Below are 14,768 nucleotides of genomic sequence, written 5' to 3'. Positions count from 1 at the left end.
CAATAGAATTGGATAGAGTATTTATTATTTCCATATCTGATAAAAACTCCATCCACATATTATGTGGATTCCTCTTAAAGAATAAACATATATAATTTGGGAATCCGATGTTAGCGCCGACTGACTTTTGACCAGCCATCATCTTCCAATGGTCGTCTTCTGTCGTCGGATCTAGGTGGAAGTCTATCATCTTTACGATCATCTCGTCTGGGAAACACAAAAATTTTTTAAATTAAAAAAAAACTAAAATTTCACGATGCGATTAATAACGCAGTTATTATGATGTATGCATATAACTATACTTACTCGCGCTTGGGTGGTTCTCTAGGGGATTCTTGAGGCGGGTCGCGTTTTCGCCAATCCTGATTGGTGTTTCGCGATTCCCTGATTGGATCATCACGACGTTCACGATAACCGCCACGACGATCGGACATTCTACCGCGATCTCGATCTCGATCATCGCGTATCGTATCACGTGAAACTTCGCGTATCTGTAATTGTAATTAATTAAATGAAATTATTTTTCTAAAAACAATATACATATACATATTTAGATAGCAAGAAAATAAATAATATGTGATCAATATAACCAATAAAATATAAAATAATATAGAAAATAAGAATAAAAGAGAAGAGAATATTATTTACACAGAACACTGTATGGAATATAATGCTCTTCGTGAGGAATGTATACTTACTCCACGTCCATCCATTCCGCGATCACGTTCGCGATCGCGATCACGGTCACGGTCACGCTCACGGTCATCCCTTTTGTCAAAACCACGATTGTCCAATCTATCTCGATCTCTTAAATCATCCTTGTCGTAGTTATCATCTTTTCTCCATTTATCCATAGTGTCTTTCTTCCATCTGTCGGAGTCGTCGTTTCTTCTCCATTTATCTATGTCGCGTCGTTCCGTTTTCTTCCACGAAGAATCTTCAATCTTGTCATCACGTTTCCTCCAACGATCTGTTTCGTTTTTGAGTCCGTCGGAATCCTTATCGGCATTGCGTCGCCATGATTCCATTGCTAGTAAGGACAAAAGTAAGATGAATTAAATTTTATTGGTATATATATGTTCACATATATTAAAAAACGCATGTATCAAAAAGAATATGAAAATAAAAGAATATGCTTACTGGATTTCGGAGCATCACGGTCACGATCGCGGTCACGGTCACGATCACGATCACGGTCACGGTCACGGTCATTATCTCTATCTATACGTCGCCAAGTTGATGTTAGTTCTTTATCTCTCTGGCGTTCCTCTTCTAATTTACGTTCAATCTCGGCTTCCTTGGCTCTGATAATTTCGGCTTGCTTCTTCAGCTTAGCCAAACGTTCGGCTTCCCTGGCTTCTTCTTCGGCCCGTCTAATTCTCTCTTCCTCTTCCCTCTTAGCCCTTTCCTCCTCCAGACGTTTCTTCTCTTCTTCCTGTTTGATGCGCAATTCCTCGAGACGTCTTCGTTCCGCAGCTTCCGCGCGTTCTTTCTCCCATTTCGCTTTACGTTCGATCTTACGTTCCATTTTGCGTTTCAATAATCGCTTGGCACGTTCTTCATTCAACAATTTCTCAAATTCCTTCAGTTTTTCCAGATGTATGTTCTTACGTTCAGCTGAGATCTTATTTAAGAAAATATCGTGATCTTCTTTCATGCGTGCCAGGCGTTCTTGAGTCGCAACAGCCTCCTGCCTCTCTTCGATAGCCGCGGCGATTCGTTCATCCTCTTGTTGCCGCCAAAGTTGTTTCGCTTGTTGCATTCTCTCTTGTACAGCTTTCTCTAGCAACGGAATCTCTTCAAGTCGCTTGGCACGCTCCAGATAATCGACTTTCTTCTCTTGGGATTTGAGTTTCTGTTGCATCTCCCTGCGCTCCTTTTGCAGTTCTTCAGCTTCCCGCGCTGCGATCTGCTCCGCGTCCAGCTTCTTGATCTCGTCCTCGTCCAATTTCTTAAGCACCTTCTGCCCATGACTTGTTTGCGAAATCTGTTGCATCTTTTCCTTGAGATGGCGATCCTTGATCTGTTGAATCTCACTCTGCTGACGTTTTCGCTCACGTTCCTCGCGCTCGTGCTCCAGCCGCTTTTGTTCCGCTAGCATTTGCTGCCGCTGAAGTTCTTCCTGTCGGCGCATCTCCTCTTCTTCACGGACTGTATTGATGTGCTCTATGTACTCTTTTCGTTCCTCGATGATCTTGTGCCTGCCCAATATTCTCTGATGTTCTTTCGTCTTAGTCTCATGATAGTGAGCGACCATCGCGCTACGTAGCTTCTCATGTTCGTGTTTCTTTTTACTGGGATTTATTACATTAATGGCACGATGCAACACAGTTGCCATGTTCACCAACTGGCAGCGTATTTGTTCGGAGGGCATCGCTTGTAGCACCGGACCGTCCGGATGATCTTCTCGTTGAGCCTCCGAGAGGTCCACTCCGAAGTGAACACATGATTTGCCGTGATCTATTCTGATTTGCATATCGTTGTAACGCACGCAGTCCACTAAAAGACGCTCGAGATGAAAATCCACCGTGAATTTAGCGAGTTCTAAAAGTCTGGAAAATTGTATAGTTTGATAGACTTGGGAGATCTGATGAACGAGACGCACAAGTGTTACATCTTGCAGAGCTGGGATGTATTGAATCAATGGGCTGTTTTCGTCCGCTTGTAATGTTTGAATAACGGAATCGACTCTGCTACAAAGTTCCAATGGATGAAACTCCACCTCTAACCACGAGTACAATTCCTGTAACTGCGGTGATGCGAGACTAACAACGTTTAAACGGACGATATCTTTCAATAAAGAAACGCGTGTTGGTGGTTGCGAGAGGCCCAAAAGAGTCGCGAGTTTCTGAGCTTTTTCCAATGGGCTCTTATCTGTCTCTATGAAGCGATCAAATTCCGGGTGCGCAGATGGCAACGGTATCGATAACGTTGCCAATAATACACGGTTGGCCATTCGCTGCTGTTCTTCCGAGGACATATTCTTTTTCATTTCACGAGAGAGTTGTAAAAGTTTGAATAACGCGGCCGCGTGAAATAGATAATTGCCAGCCTTCCAAAAAACCATAGCGAGTTTCTGATAGTAATTAGCCATCGTTTTTGGTACAGGAAGTTTCTTCGATAGATTCATCATACCATGTACATCCTCTGAAGATTTAAAAGCTTCCTGCCACAATTCCATTTGTATTGCAGAATCTAATTGATTTAATCTAGTCTCTAGATTTAACTGTTGTGTCTCTGCTTTATTCATAGAAACATTCGACACAAGTGGCGGCAGTTTACATATTTCCTCAAGATGTTTTCGTAACTTTTCGCATAATTTACGAAATTCAGTCTTACGATTATACTCAAGACAAAACTGGAAGGCCATACGCGCAATATCATGATAAAGAGTTTCTACATGTGCATTAGTTCTGAGCAACTCCAAGCATTGGCAGTACGATTCCCATAAAAACTTTACCCAAGGCGTCAAAATAGTACGATCGCTTCTATCTTGCGCGTCCTCTCCGCTAACCGCCGAAAGTAAGATGCTTTCGGGTGTAGCAAGATTATCAAGATCGTCAATATCGATTACAGCTTGCTGACTCTGTTTACGTGCCGCATTTGTCTTTTCTTCAGCCATTCTCAAATAGCCACGTATCACATTCTCTAAACTCCCGACATTGACAGATTGGAACATATTTCTGTATTGGAATAGACCTTCCTTCGCTATGTGCGATTTCTTCAATTCTACACAGAGATCCAGATACTTGAACATTATCGGCTCCAATACAGACTCTGACCAATTGTATGTCCATTTTTTATTACGGAAGACTTCTTGCAATGTATCTAACGCTCGAGCCGATTTGCCCACTTCAATAAATTCTGTTTAAAAAAGAAGAAAAGTATCAGTGCAACAATTATATTCAATTTAAAATAACTTTCTTAATTATAGAAATTTATAATACATAACTACAATTCAAAAAATTAACTAGAACAAATATAAATATGCCAAAAAATATATGATACTGACATAATTAAAAATAGTGATAAAAATGTATTCTTTTTATTTATGTATTCTTTTTATAAATACTATACTTTTTGAAAATGAAATAAAAGTATATATTCAAATATAGAAAGAACAATGGAAAAAAAAAGATGAAAGAATTAATTGTCATAAGTATTTCCTACTAATATCAGTTATTTGTTATGCTTATATAACAAAATATGATGACATTTTAAATAACATTTTATTATAACAAAATATAATGACATTTTAAAAGAAGATTAATAATAATAAGTTGGTACGAAAATAATGCAGGTTTCAAACTCTTGACTTTGTAAAGACATATTTCAGCTCAACGTAAACTTTATTAATAAAATAAGAACCATTAGAATCTATACACTTTTGCAAACGAGAAACAAGTTTATTAATTCCAGTTGCATAAAATTCTGAAGTCCTGGAACCGATGAACTCTTCAAAAGAGCTTTTGGCAGCTGCTTGGTCAAAGATTTTCTCTTGAAGGAAATTATCCAGATGTATGAAAAAGTGATAGTCAGTTGACGAGAGGTCTGGTGAGTAAGGTGGATGAGGTAGAGTCTTGTATCCCAGTTCGCTTTTTGTAACATGATTCACGAGACATATGATCAGGCATTGTCGTGGAGAAGAATTGGGCCCTTTTTATTAGCCAATGTTGGATGCTGATGTTGTTAATTTTTTACGCATTTCCTCAAGTTGATGACAACATTTTGACGTGACTCTACCTTACTCAGCTTATCACCAGACCAACTGACTATCACTTTTTCATGCATCTGGACAATTTCTTTCGAAAGAAAATCTTTGACAACCAAACAGCTGTCAAAAGTGCCTTTAAAGAAATTCATCGGTTCCAGGACTTCAGAATTTTATGCAACTGGAATTAATAAACTTGTTTCTCGTTGGCAAAAGTGTATGGATTCTAATAGTTCTTATTTTGATTAATAAAGTTTACATTGAGAGCTAAGATATGTATTTACAAAGTCAAGAGTTTGAAACCTGCATTATTTTCATATCAACCTAATTAATATAAAAAAAACTAACTTTTATCCTTCACATATACAATACTAAATAGAAAATTAATATAGTAAAATATGATGCAAACATATTTCCAAAACTTAAAATGTCAATATATATCTCGTATATCTTTGTTGAATACAAAAATGCAAAAAACTGCTTTATATACAATCTTAAAAAGCATTTTTTTGTTCTCGAATTTAAAAAAGATATATAATTTTTTATGACCTTCTACGATAACTCCGATGATTATAAGGCTTGTAAGAATGATAACGCGAATGCATATGGTCATGAAAAAAGTATTCTCGAAGGAAACAACGGATAGATAGATGTCTTGAATTACATGAAGTAACGCTCAACGCTCAATAATCGACGTTTGACGAAATTACATCCACAAGCCAGAGTTCTCGGATCCCTGAATTCGTCGAGACTCGCGTTTTCCGTGCGAAAGAGGCGTGGGTTCTTTTTTTTTTTTTCTTTTCACGCACGACGTTAGAACTTAATGCTATCGGCCATGTCACGTCGTACAAGACATGAGGCGGAACCGTGACTTACCATTCGCCCGTTTCAGGGCGTTTTCAGGTCGCTGCCCGTATCGCGCCATAATTCCTTGACGTACCTGTGACTATAGTCGTGCAATAATACCGTTTAGAAGATAATGAAAGCTCGTTGACGACTTTGAAATTCCGATTTGCGCAATAACACGTATTAAATACGATCTTTACCCAACCGCGTGTAGCAAGCTTATGACATGACCACAGTGTACCGGATAAGAGAGGCGGTCACCAAGGAAAGATGGCTTCCCGTAATACGTTGGTTAAAATGTAATCTTGTATAACAATTGAAACGAATCGCATCCGACGATGACAGGTTCTCACGTTTTTAAAAAATTGTGTAATCGCATGTCATACACAGCGATCATTCGCAGGTTACATTTATTGTTACGTAGTTTCGCCAATGAATAGAAGTTAGCAAGCTAATGGCGTTTTCGAATGGTCGGGTTTGATCCGACCCGGGGTAGTTTACTAGACGTCATTGACCAATCACAGTCATTCTTCTGAAGAATGTAACCATACATTCTTCAGAAGAATGACTGTGATTGATCAATGACGTCTAGTAAACTACCCCGGGTCCGATGAAACCGGACCATTCGAAAACGCCATAAGATTCAGTGCTGGCAACCTTTAGCGATTGGTGGCTCTGTAGGCGTAACACTAGGGAATAATAGATGCAGAGAGAAGACTGAGAGATGTCATGGCCTGCTTTTAGGTGATCCCTGGAAGCGATACTCCCTCTATGGACATTAAAAACGTGGACATGAACTACAAAACCAATGTCCACGAATGTTCTCAGAGGATAACATATATGTCCCTCTGATAATATAAATAATATAAATAAAAATATAAATAATTTAATTAATAATAATTTATTATATAAAAATATTAGTATGTTCTCTCTTTTCACGCTATTATTTATTTATTTATGTGTCTTCTTTTTCTTTTTCTCAACATCATTTATTTATTTATTTAGTTCACTCTAAATCAGTCTTTTAAAATGCAAAACTAAATATTATAAAATTTGACTTCGGAAAAGCGCGGTAAAACAATCGAATAAATTCAAATCATTAGCATAACAAAAGGTTCCGTGATACATCAATCGTTTAATAATTAATTTAAAATAAAATATACCTCTATAATTTAAAATTCCGCGTGTATATGTAGTACGTAAAATATTTCGGCAGAGAATTATCAATAATATCATGTTTGGCCTTGGCGACGTATAATAAGCGCGCTATACATGTCACGGCTTTGTCATCATTCGCACGGTGACTCTCGAGTAATAAAGTAGTGATGAGAAACGCTTCGTATATTATAATTTTTGTACTAAACACGATTACGATTAGTATCGAAACATAATTTGCTATAAATATTAAGAATTAAAAATTAATTAACTTTTGATAAACGACATGAAACTGTATCGCAACGATAAATATTTATCGAATCGTAATCATTCATTACTGCGAATAAAAATTAAAACAGGAGATACATGAAAGGGGACAAGAGAATTAAATATATTATGATCTTTTGATCATCGATGCTTATTATAATATTTCTTTAACAATATTAGAATTAAATATATTTCGACCAATGCTTTAAATTTTCTCAATCCTGGTTAATTAAACATATAATATACAATTTAATCGAGAATCGATTTAATGTGATAGGAATCCAACATATTAAATAATCACATCGATGTTTGCAATCTTTACGGATAATAATTATTATTTTAATACTTAGAGTCACAAATATATTCCATCCGTGTTACTTTATCATTCTACTTGACAATCTAAATATACTTTAAATACTTTAAATTTTCTCAATCCTTGTTAATTAAACAATGTACAATTTAATCGAGAATCGATTAAATGATATGAATCCAGAATGTTAAATAATCGCTTCGATCGTTGCGATCTTTACGGACAATAATTATTATTTCAATACCTAGAGTCACAAATATATTTCATCCGTGTTACTTTATCATTCTACTTGAAAATCTAAAAATAATTTGGATTATGAGAGAACACAAAGTAAAACAATCGAATTATAGATGCAAATAATTAGCATAACGAAAGACTTCATGATGAATAGTTTAATAAATAATCAATTAATCTTAATTAATAAATTAAAATGCTTCTATAATTTAATATTCAGCGCACGAATATTTTATATTACAGAAAATATTTCGGCAACGAGAGAATTATCAATAACACCGTGTTCGACCTTGATAAACAGTATCGCGCTATTGTTAATATGTTACACGGCTTTATTATCATTCGCACAGTGAGCTTGAGTAGTGACGTGAGAGACGTTTCACATATTATCAAATTCTTTCTTTACAGTCAACCTTGGCGATATAAACAGTACCGCGGTAATGTTTCTGACTTACGATCATTTCCAAATTTTATTTATGATCTTAAATATGAAACCATGAATACCGGTGGTAGTTACCGGTAGGGTCACCCATGCCGGACAGGTCGAAGGGGAAGAATCAGACTAAGAGAGATACACAAAAATACATATATATTATATATAATATTTCAAATTAAATAAATCAGAAGTAAAAGAAATAGCAATTGAGAGAGTAGAAAAAAGATTTTGTGTGATTTGAACACTTTTTAAGAATTCCTAACTATAAATGGCTAGAAGATATTAATCATCACGATAAACATCATAAGAAGAAAGAAACACGACAAGTGCCTATGGTCTTGAGAATGCAACAACCCATAACAATCTAAAGATTTGAAAAAGAGGATGCGTTGGATAAAAATGCACAGTAAGAACGAAAAAACAGCTTGCAATTATATACGATCCGTTAATAATAATATTTTTTAATTATGTCACATTTTATAATTTAGTAATATTTTGCTATTATAAAAACTATAGTAAAATATTATAAAATATGTTTGCTATATGAAGAGTTCAACTTTCGAAAACATATCTTATATAAAGAAAAAAGCATTTGAAATATTTTGCAATGTCTGTATTTTTGGAGCATTTTTGGAGCTTTATATACTGATACCTCAGAAGAATCATTTTGACAAATTTTATATATGCATTACTAATTAAAATCTAATTACTTAAAAACATTGATGAACATCAAAGCTCAATTTACGGCTAAGTATTATTAGTAATTGATATTATATAATACAGTACTTAAAATTATTTTAATATATAAATCTCTCTTCCTCTCTCTCTCTCTCTCTCTCTCCCTTAAAAAAATTCATTTTAATCTTTTATCTATATAATAATTAAGACATATATTATACACAGAAAACAAATTATTAATCAAAAATTATTAACTTGACTAAATGCATTTATTTTGTTATCGTTTCTTTAGCCTGACAGTGAAATCGCATGATCGAGTAATTAACAAAAAGATTTGTGATACATCAATCGTATAATAAATTAATAATTTAAAATACTTCTCTACATTAGTTTCATATATCGAGTAGATATATATGTCATAATATATAAAATATTTTTGCAACAAATTAATAATAATACCGCGTTCGATCTTTGCAACATATAACGCATTGATATTTACAAGTGTTATGGTTCTTATCATTCGCGCAATGATACTTGAGCAGAAAAATGACGCGAGAAGCTCCGTCAAATTCTTTTTCTAAACGCGATTGATTTGATAAATACATTGAGAAATAATTTGATATGGTTAATACTTAATTTCATATATGTTAAATAATACGTAAAATTACGTCGCGACGATAGATATGAAATAGATCGAAATGCATATTTCACGATGTATACAATTTAATCGAGAATCGATTAAGTGATACAAATCCAAAATATCAAATAATCATTTCGATTATTGCGATCTTTACGGGCAATAATTATTATTTTAATACTTAAAGTCAAATATATTTCATCCGTATTACTTTACCATTTTACTTGACAATCTAAACATAATTTGGATTATGAGGGAACACGAAATATATATAAAACAATCGAATTATAAATGCAAATAATTAGCATAACAAAAGACTTCATGATGAATAGTTTAATAAATAATCAATTAATCTTAATCAATAAATTAAAATACTTCTATAATTTAATATTCCGCGAGCGAATATTTCATATTACAGAAAATATTTCGGCAACGAGAGAATTATCAATAACACCGTGTTCGACCTTAATAAACAGTATCGCGCTATTGATAATACGTTACACGGCTTTATTATCATTCGCACAGTAGCCTTGGGCAGTAAAGTAGGGATGTGAGACGTTTCATATATTATCAAATTCTTCCTTTACATAGTCAACCTTGGCGATATAAACAGTACGCGGTAATGTTTCTGACTTACGATCATTCGCTCAGTAGCTCTTGAGCAGTGAGGTAGTGATGTGAGACGTTCCATATATTATCAAATTCTTTCTCTAAACACAATTGCAAGTGCAACGAGGAACTTTTCGTGTATGAGTGTAAGTGCAGCGAGGAATTCAAATTAGTGTAACGAGGATTGACGTGCCACGAGGAAAGGGAGAAGAAAGTACAAGAAAAAAGAAGGTTTTTGGAAATGGATGGATCAATAAGATATGATGTAAGTCATTAATATTAATTATTTATCACATTCGTTATTTATTATATTGTTGCGTCCCCGCGTCCCGTCCCGCTAAATGTATTCGTCACTCGGTGAATTCTTTCGAAGAAGATCGTTTCCGCGCGCGTTGTCAAGATATTGTTATAAACAACGACTGTCAAAGAGTCTGAGCCCAGCTGTCAAGTTGTGCGGACGCGCGTCTATTTGTGATCCGTTCTACGATTATTCTGAATTCTTGTATGTTACTCGCGATTTATTAAAATTCTTGTGCACCTTAAATCGCGTTATTATTTACGAGTGCACGAGCGTCAGCGTATGCCGATTGTGTCGCGCGCGTTCGATATATATCGTTCCGCGGACGCAACAATATATAAATCATTTATCAATAGTATATATATTCAAAATATACATATTTCTCGTTTCATTTTATTTCTTTGATAGTGGTTTTAAATTGTAACATATATAATACATATACTTATAAAAAATATTCCATTTTATTTTAAAATAATTAAAACATTTATAAAATTTTTTATTAATTAATATTTTCAGATACTTCTTATATTTTATAAAACATTTCATATTAATATATTTATTTAAATATTTCGTATATAAAAATATATAAATTTTTTTATTTATACCCACACGGAACAAAAACCTCTAATGGATGTCCACTAGACGTCTACCATGGAGATTCGAAACCTCCATTAGATGTCCATGAAACGTCCCGTAAACATCTACTAGACATCCACAGTTCCGCATTTCATACCTCCATTCGACATCCATTAGACGCATTCATAGATGTCATATGTACGTTATATGGAGTAATTATAGATATTGAATGAAGCGTTCATGGATGTCATATGTACGTTATATGGAGTAATTATAGATATTTTGTCGAGCTTTCATGGATTAAAAGTATTACTTCGATCTAATTTCTGATACAGTTTCAATAGAGGAACTTCAGATATTAAATCGATTTTATAAGTCGGACAAGTAAATGTCCGGCCGATATCCTGCTCTCCCTGAGCTGTTGCTCCAGGTTACCGAGCATCGCTCCGACCAGGCCCCAATCCACTGGGCAGACTCCCAATCGATTCCTTCCAGAGAGTTGGCCAGACCCTCAAGAATCGACTCCAGGGATGTCATATGTACGTTATATGGAGTAACAAATAGATAATGAACGTATCATTTTCGTTTATTGGCCGGACATTTACTTGTCCGACTTATAAAATCGATTTAATATCTGAAGTTCCTCTATTGAAACTGTATCAGAAATTAGATCGAAGTAATACTTTTAATTTTATCTGTCACCTTTTGCAAGCTTTATATAATTCTCATGACTAAAACTCAAGTACGAGAAAAATAGCGCACCATAGCGGTAAACGAACGAACTAGCGCGATTACTGATTTTACAGTGAAATTTTACTTCCACTGACTATAATTATTAGTGAGATATAAGATAAAGTAACAAAAAATAATATTTACCAATACTAGGAAAAATAATTAATAAACATCATTTATGTTAAGAGAAATGTGTACACATCTATCATACATCCATAACCGATGTCTAATGGACATCCATGATGAATTTACAAACGACATCTACCGGAGATAATATGGATTTCTATTAGAGATCCATTGAACATCCACCGTGGAGATAGAGGATACATGGAGGTATGGAGATTATATGGACCTCCAACGGATGTCATGTTCCGTGTGGGAAATTAAGAGAAATAAAGCTATCATTTTTATAAATTGTTTAATTTAAGTAATTAGTTTCTCCTTTTTATGTACATATCACTGTATAATTGTATACCAAATACAAAATATAATATGAATGTTTTTTTGTATTTAATACACGTAAATATATATATTATATGATGAGTAAATATTATAAATTCAACAATTTATATAAGTGATAGCTCTGTTTTTGTAAGTAAAACAACATCTATGATAAATCAATATAACTTCTAATTAATTTCTATTAGTCATCCATAAAAGTTCCACAAAATATCTATAATTATTCCATATAATGTATACATATGACATCCATGAAATCTTCACTAAATATATCTATAATTATTCCGTATAACATACATATGACATCCATATAAAGAGTAATCATAGATATTTCATGGAGTTTTCATGGATGTCATATGTATGTTATATGGAGTAATTATAAATATTTTGTGGAGTTTTTATGGATGTCATATGCACGTTATATGGAGTAATTATAGATATTTTAAGGAGTATATAATAACAAATTTATAAGTATACTTTTAAAACATTAGCTAAGAATTTTAAATAAAAATTAAATTTTTTGCTTTTTAGAGAAATAATATGTAGAAATCTATCATACATCAATAACAGATGTCCAGTAGACATCCATGATGGATTTGTAGATGACATCTAGCATGGAGGTAATATGGAGTTCTATTAGAGATTGTATGTAGAAACCTGTCATATATCCATAACAGATGTCCAATAGACATCCATGATGGATTTGTAGATGACATCTACTATGGAGGTAATATGGAGTTCTATTAGAGATATATGTATGTAAAAATCTATCATATATCCATAACAGATATCCAGTAGACATCCATGATGGATTTGTAGAAGATATCTACCATGAGAGGTAATATGGACTTCCATTAGAAATCTATTCAATATCCACCATGGACATAGATGTCGTATGGAGTTTTGGAAGTTGTATGGACGTCCAATGGATGTCAAGTTCCGTGTGGGATCATATTTTTAAAAGTTTATATCTATAAGAAATATAAATTATTTTGTAATTACGCGATTTATAACATTAAAATATATCTATTTAAAAGTAAAAATTAATTGCGCGCAATAATTAGTTTTAAAACCAATTATTTTGAATATTGCTTTATATAATAGATTTTCTTTTATCATTTATATTTTTATTTATCGTTTATATTTGCGAATTTAAATTTATGTACTGTATTACAAAATAAATTTCAAATTATGTATTATATATAATATAACCCTCCCATGGGGTACACCTTGTCGCGGTGGGAGGGCTTAGTACTTGGATGGTGCCTTGAGGTTTATTTTAAATTTTTCTATTTATGATAAATCTTAAGGTACCTGAATGGGAAGCTAAGTACCCTTTCGCGTCGTCGGTGCCGTCAACGTGCCGCGGACGGCAAGCGCTTCGTTACCGCGTTTTCGCGTTGTAGTATTCTCGCGTCGTCGCGTTTTCGCGGAACTTTTGGACCTTTCTATATAAAATCCCAATTTCATTTATTGTCACGAGTCTCTACTTTTGATGCCAACTAACTGGGTGTTTCGAGTTTGCACACGTTGCTATGCAACGTACACTCGCGCTTCGTGCTTCGTGCTTCGTCAAGTGATTCGACCCGAATTAGTTAGAACTCGATCGATTGCTCGGGATGGTCGTCAATGGGCCCCTTCTTTTTGCTCGTCTACAGCCACACGCACTGCGTGTGTTAACCCTGTCGAGGAGTCGAGTGGAGTCCCCTAAGCACGATTTTCGCTCGGTAAAAGGGGTTGCCTCCCCATTTTCTAAATTGCTGAATGTTAGCATTTAAAAAATGTGGGTATCCTCTTCTTTTGCCGTCTACCAGCCTGGTGTAACATGTAGCAACCGCGGGAGGCATAATATGTCCGGGCGGAGTACTTGAAATCGTGCTTAGCGGGTCCAGGTTCGATACGAGATAGGATAATTATGCGCGAAAAAGAGTTGATGAACTTCATTTTCCTTTATTTCCGTCAATCGTTTCGTCTTCTTTCCGGTTTGGGCTTAGTCCTTGCTCGTTGTATCGTTGCATTCCCGACTTGTTGACTCGAAGCTGATTTTCGTAAGTGAAATGGGATTTTCGCTCGTACCGAAACCGGGAGTGCCGTTCAAAGTATATACATATTAAGTATATACATCGCGCGATCAAATAGAAAATTTTTTATCGTACCGAAATAGTGCGGACACCGTTAAGTATCGCGCGTAAAATAGTGGAAATAGCGATATAAAAATATCGCTCGCGAGTGCGGGAGTGTCGTTAAAAGTATCGCGTGTCAACAACATGAGAGGAGGAGGAGGCCTGGGAGAGGCATCTTACATCGGCGGAGCAACCTGATGGTGAATATCTATTATTTATATATTAATTGTTATAAATCGTTAACTTGTTATAAACGAACAATAATTCGATCTTATTATTTAAATGAATTAAAGAGAAAGATTTTTATAAAAGTCATATAAAATTTTCTATTTAAAAACAGTTCCAAAAATTTATAAAATTTTTCCATACGTATTTATCTGCTTATTATTTTACACATTGGTTATAAAATTCCGCGCGATAAAAATTTTTTAAAATATTAATTGCATTTTGTGAGCATTATTATAAATGAATTTTATATTTGTATGTTACAGACAACTAGCTTCGATAACAACTCCGCTGTTGCGCATCAGTGCCGGTGAGTGAAAAAAATTTTATTTAACTTTAAGGTAACGGATTCGTAGAGATTGCAGATGTAGATGTAGATGTAGATTGTAGATTGTAGATAAATCCGTTGCCTTAAAATGGATGAGCTAGGATGGATTAAATTAAATAAATTACATTAAATAATTAAATTATA

General features: G+C 34.4%; 1 protein-coding gene and 1 long non-coding RNA gene across 2 annotated transcripts; one reads left to right on the top strand and one right to left on the bottom strand.

The window, feature by feature from the left end:
* Positions 1-3: 3 nt before the first annotated feature.
* Eif3a (eukaryotic translation initiation factor 3 subunit A) lies at positions 4-5,937 on the bottom strand. The gene is made up of 5 exons (XM_083095814.1): positions 5,588-5,937; positions 1,141-3,864; positions 699-1,030; positions 307-491; positions 4-207 (listed from the first exon to the last, which is right to left on the bottom strand). The coding sequence occupies exons 1-5, from the start codon at positions 5,634-5,636 to the stop codon at positions 111-113; spliced, it is 3,387 nt and encodes a 1,128-aa protein (XP_082951940.1). The 5' UTR covers positions 5,637-5,937; the 3' UTR covers positions 4-110.
* Positions 5,938-9,837: 3,900 nt separating this feature from the next.
* Positions 9,838-13,008, top strand: LOC145970230 (uncharacterized). The gene is made up of 3 exons (XR_014438355.1): positions 9,838-10,148; positions 12,480-12,675; positions 12,736-13,008. It is a non-coding gene; the product is annotated as an uncharacterized LOC145970230 (long non-coding RNA).
* Positions 13,009-14,768: the final 1,760 nt, after the last annotated feature.

The sequence above is a fragment of the Camponotus vicinus genome, unplaced genomic scaffold (assembly GCF_025532165.1).
Source record: "Camponotus vicinus isolate PSW18456_S1 unplaced genomic scaffold, iyCamVici1.0 SCAF_4, whole genome shotgun sequence".
In the NCBI taxonomy this organism is placed as follows: domain Eukaryota; kingdom Metazoa; phylum Arthropoda; class Insecta; order Hymenoptera; family Formicidae; genus Camponotus; species Camponotus vicinus.
Note: the sequence above shows the minus strand (reverse complement) of the source record. Positions and strands in the feature narration are given on the sequence as shown.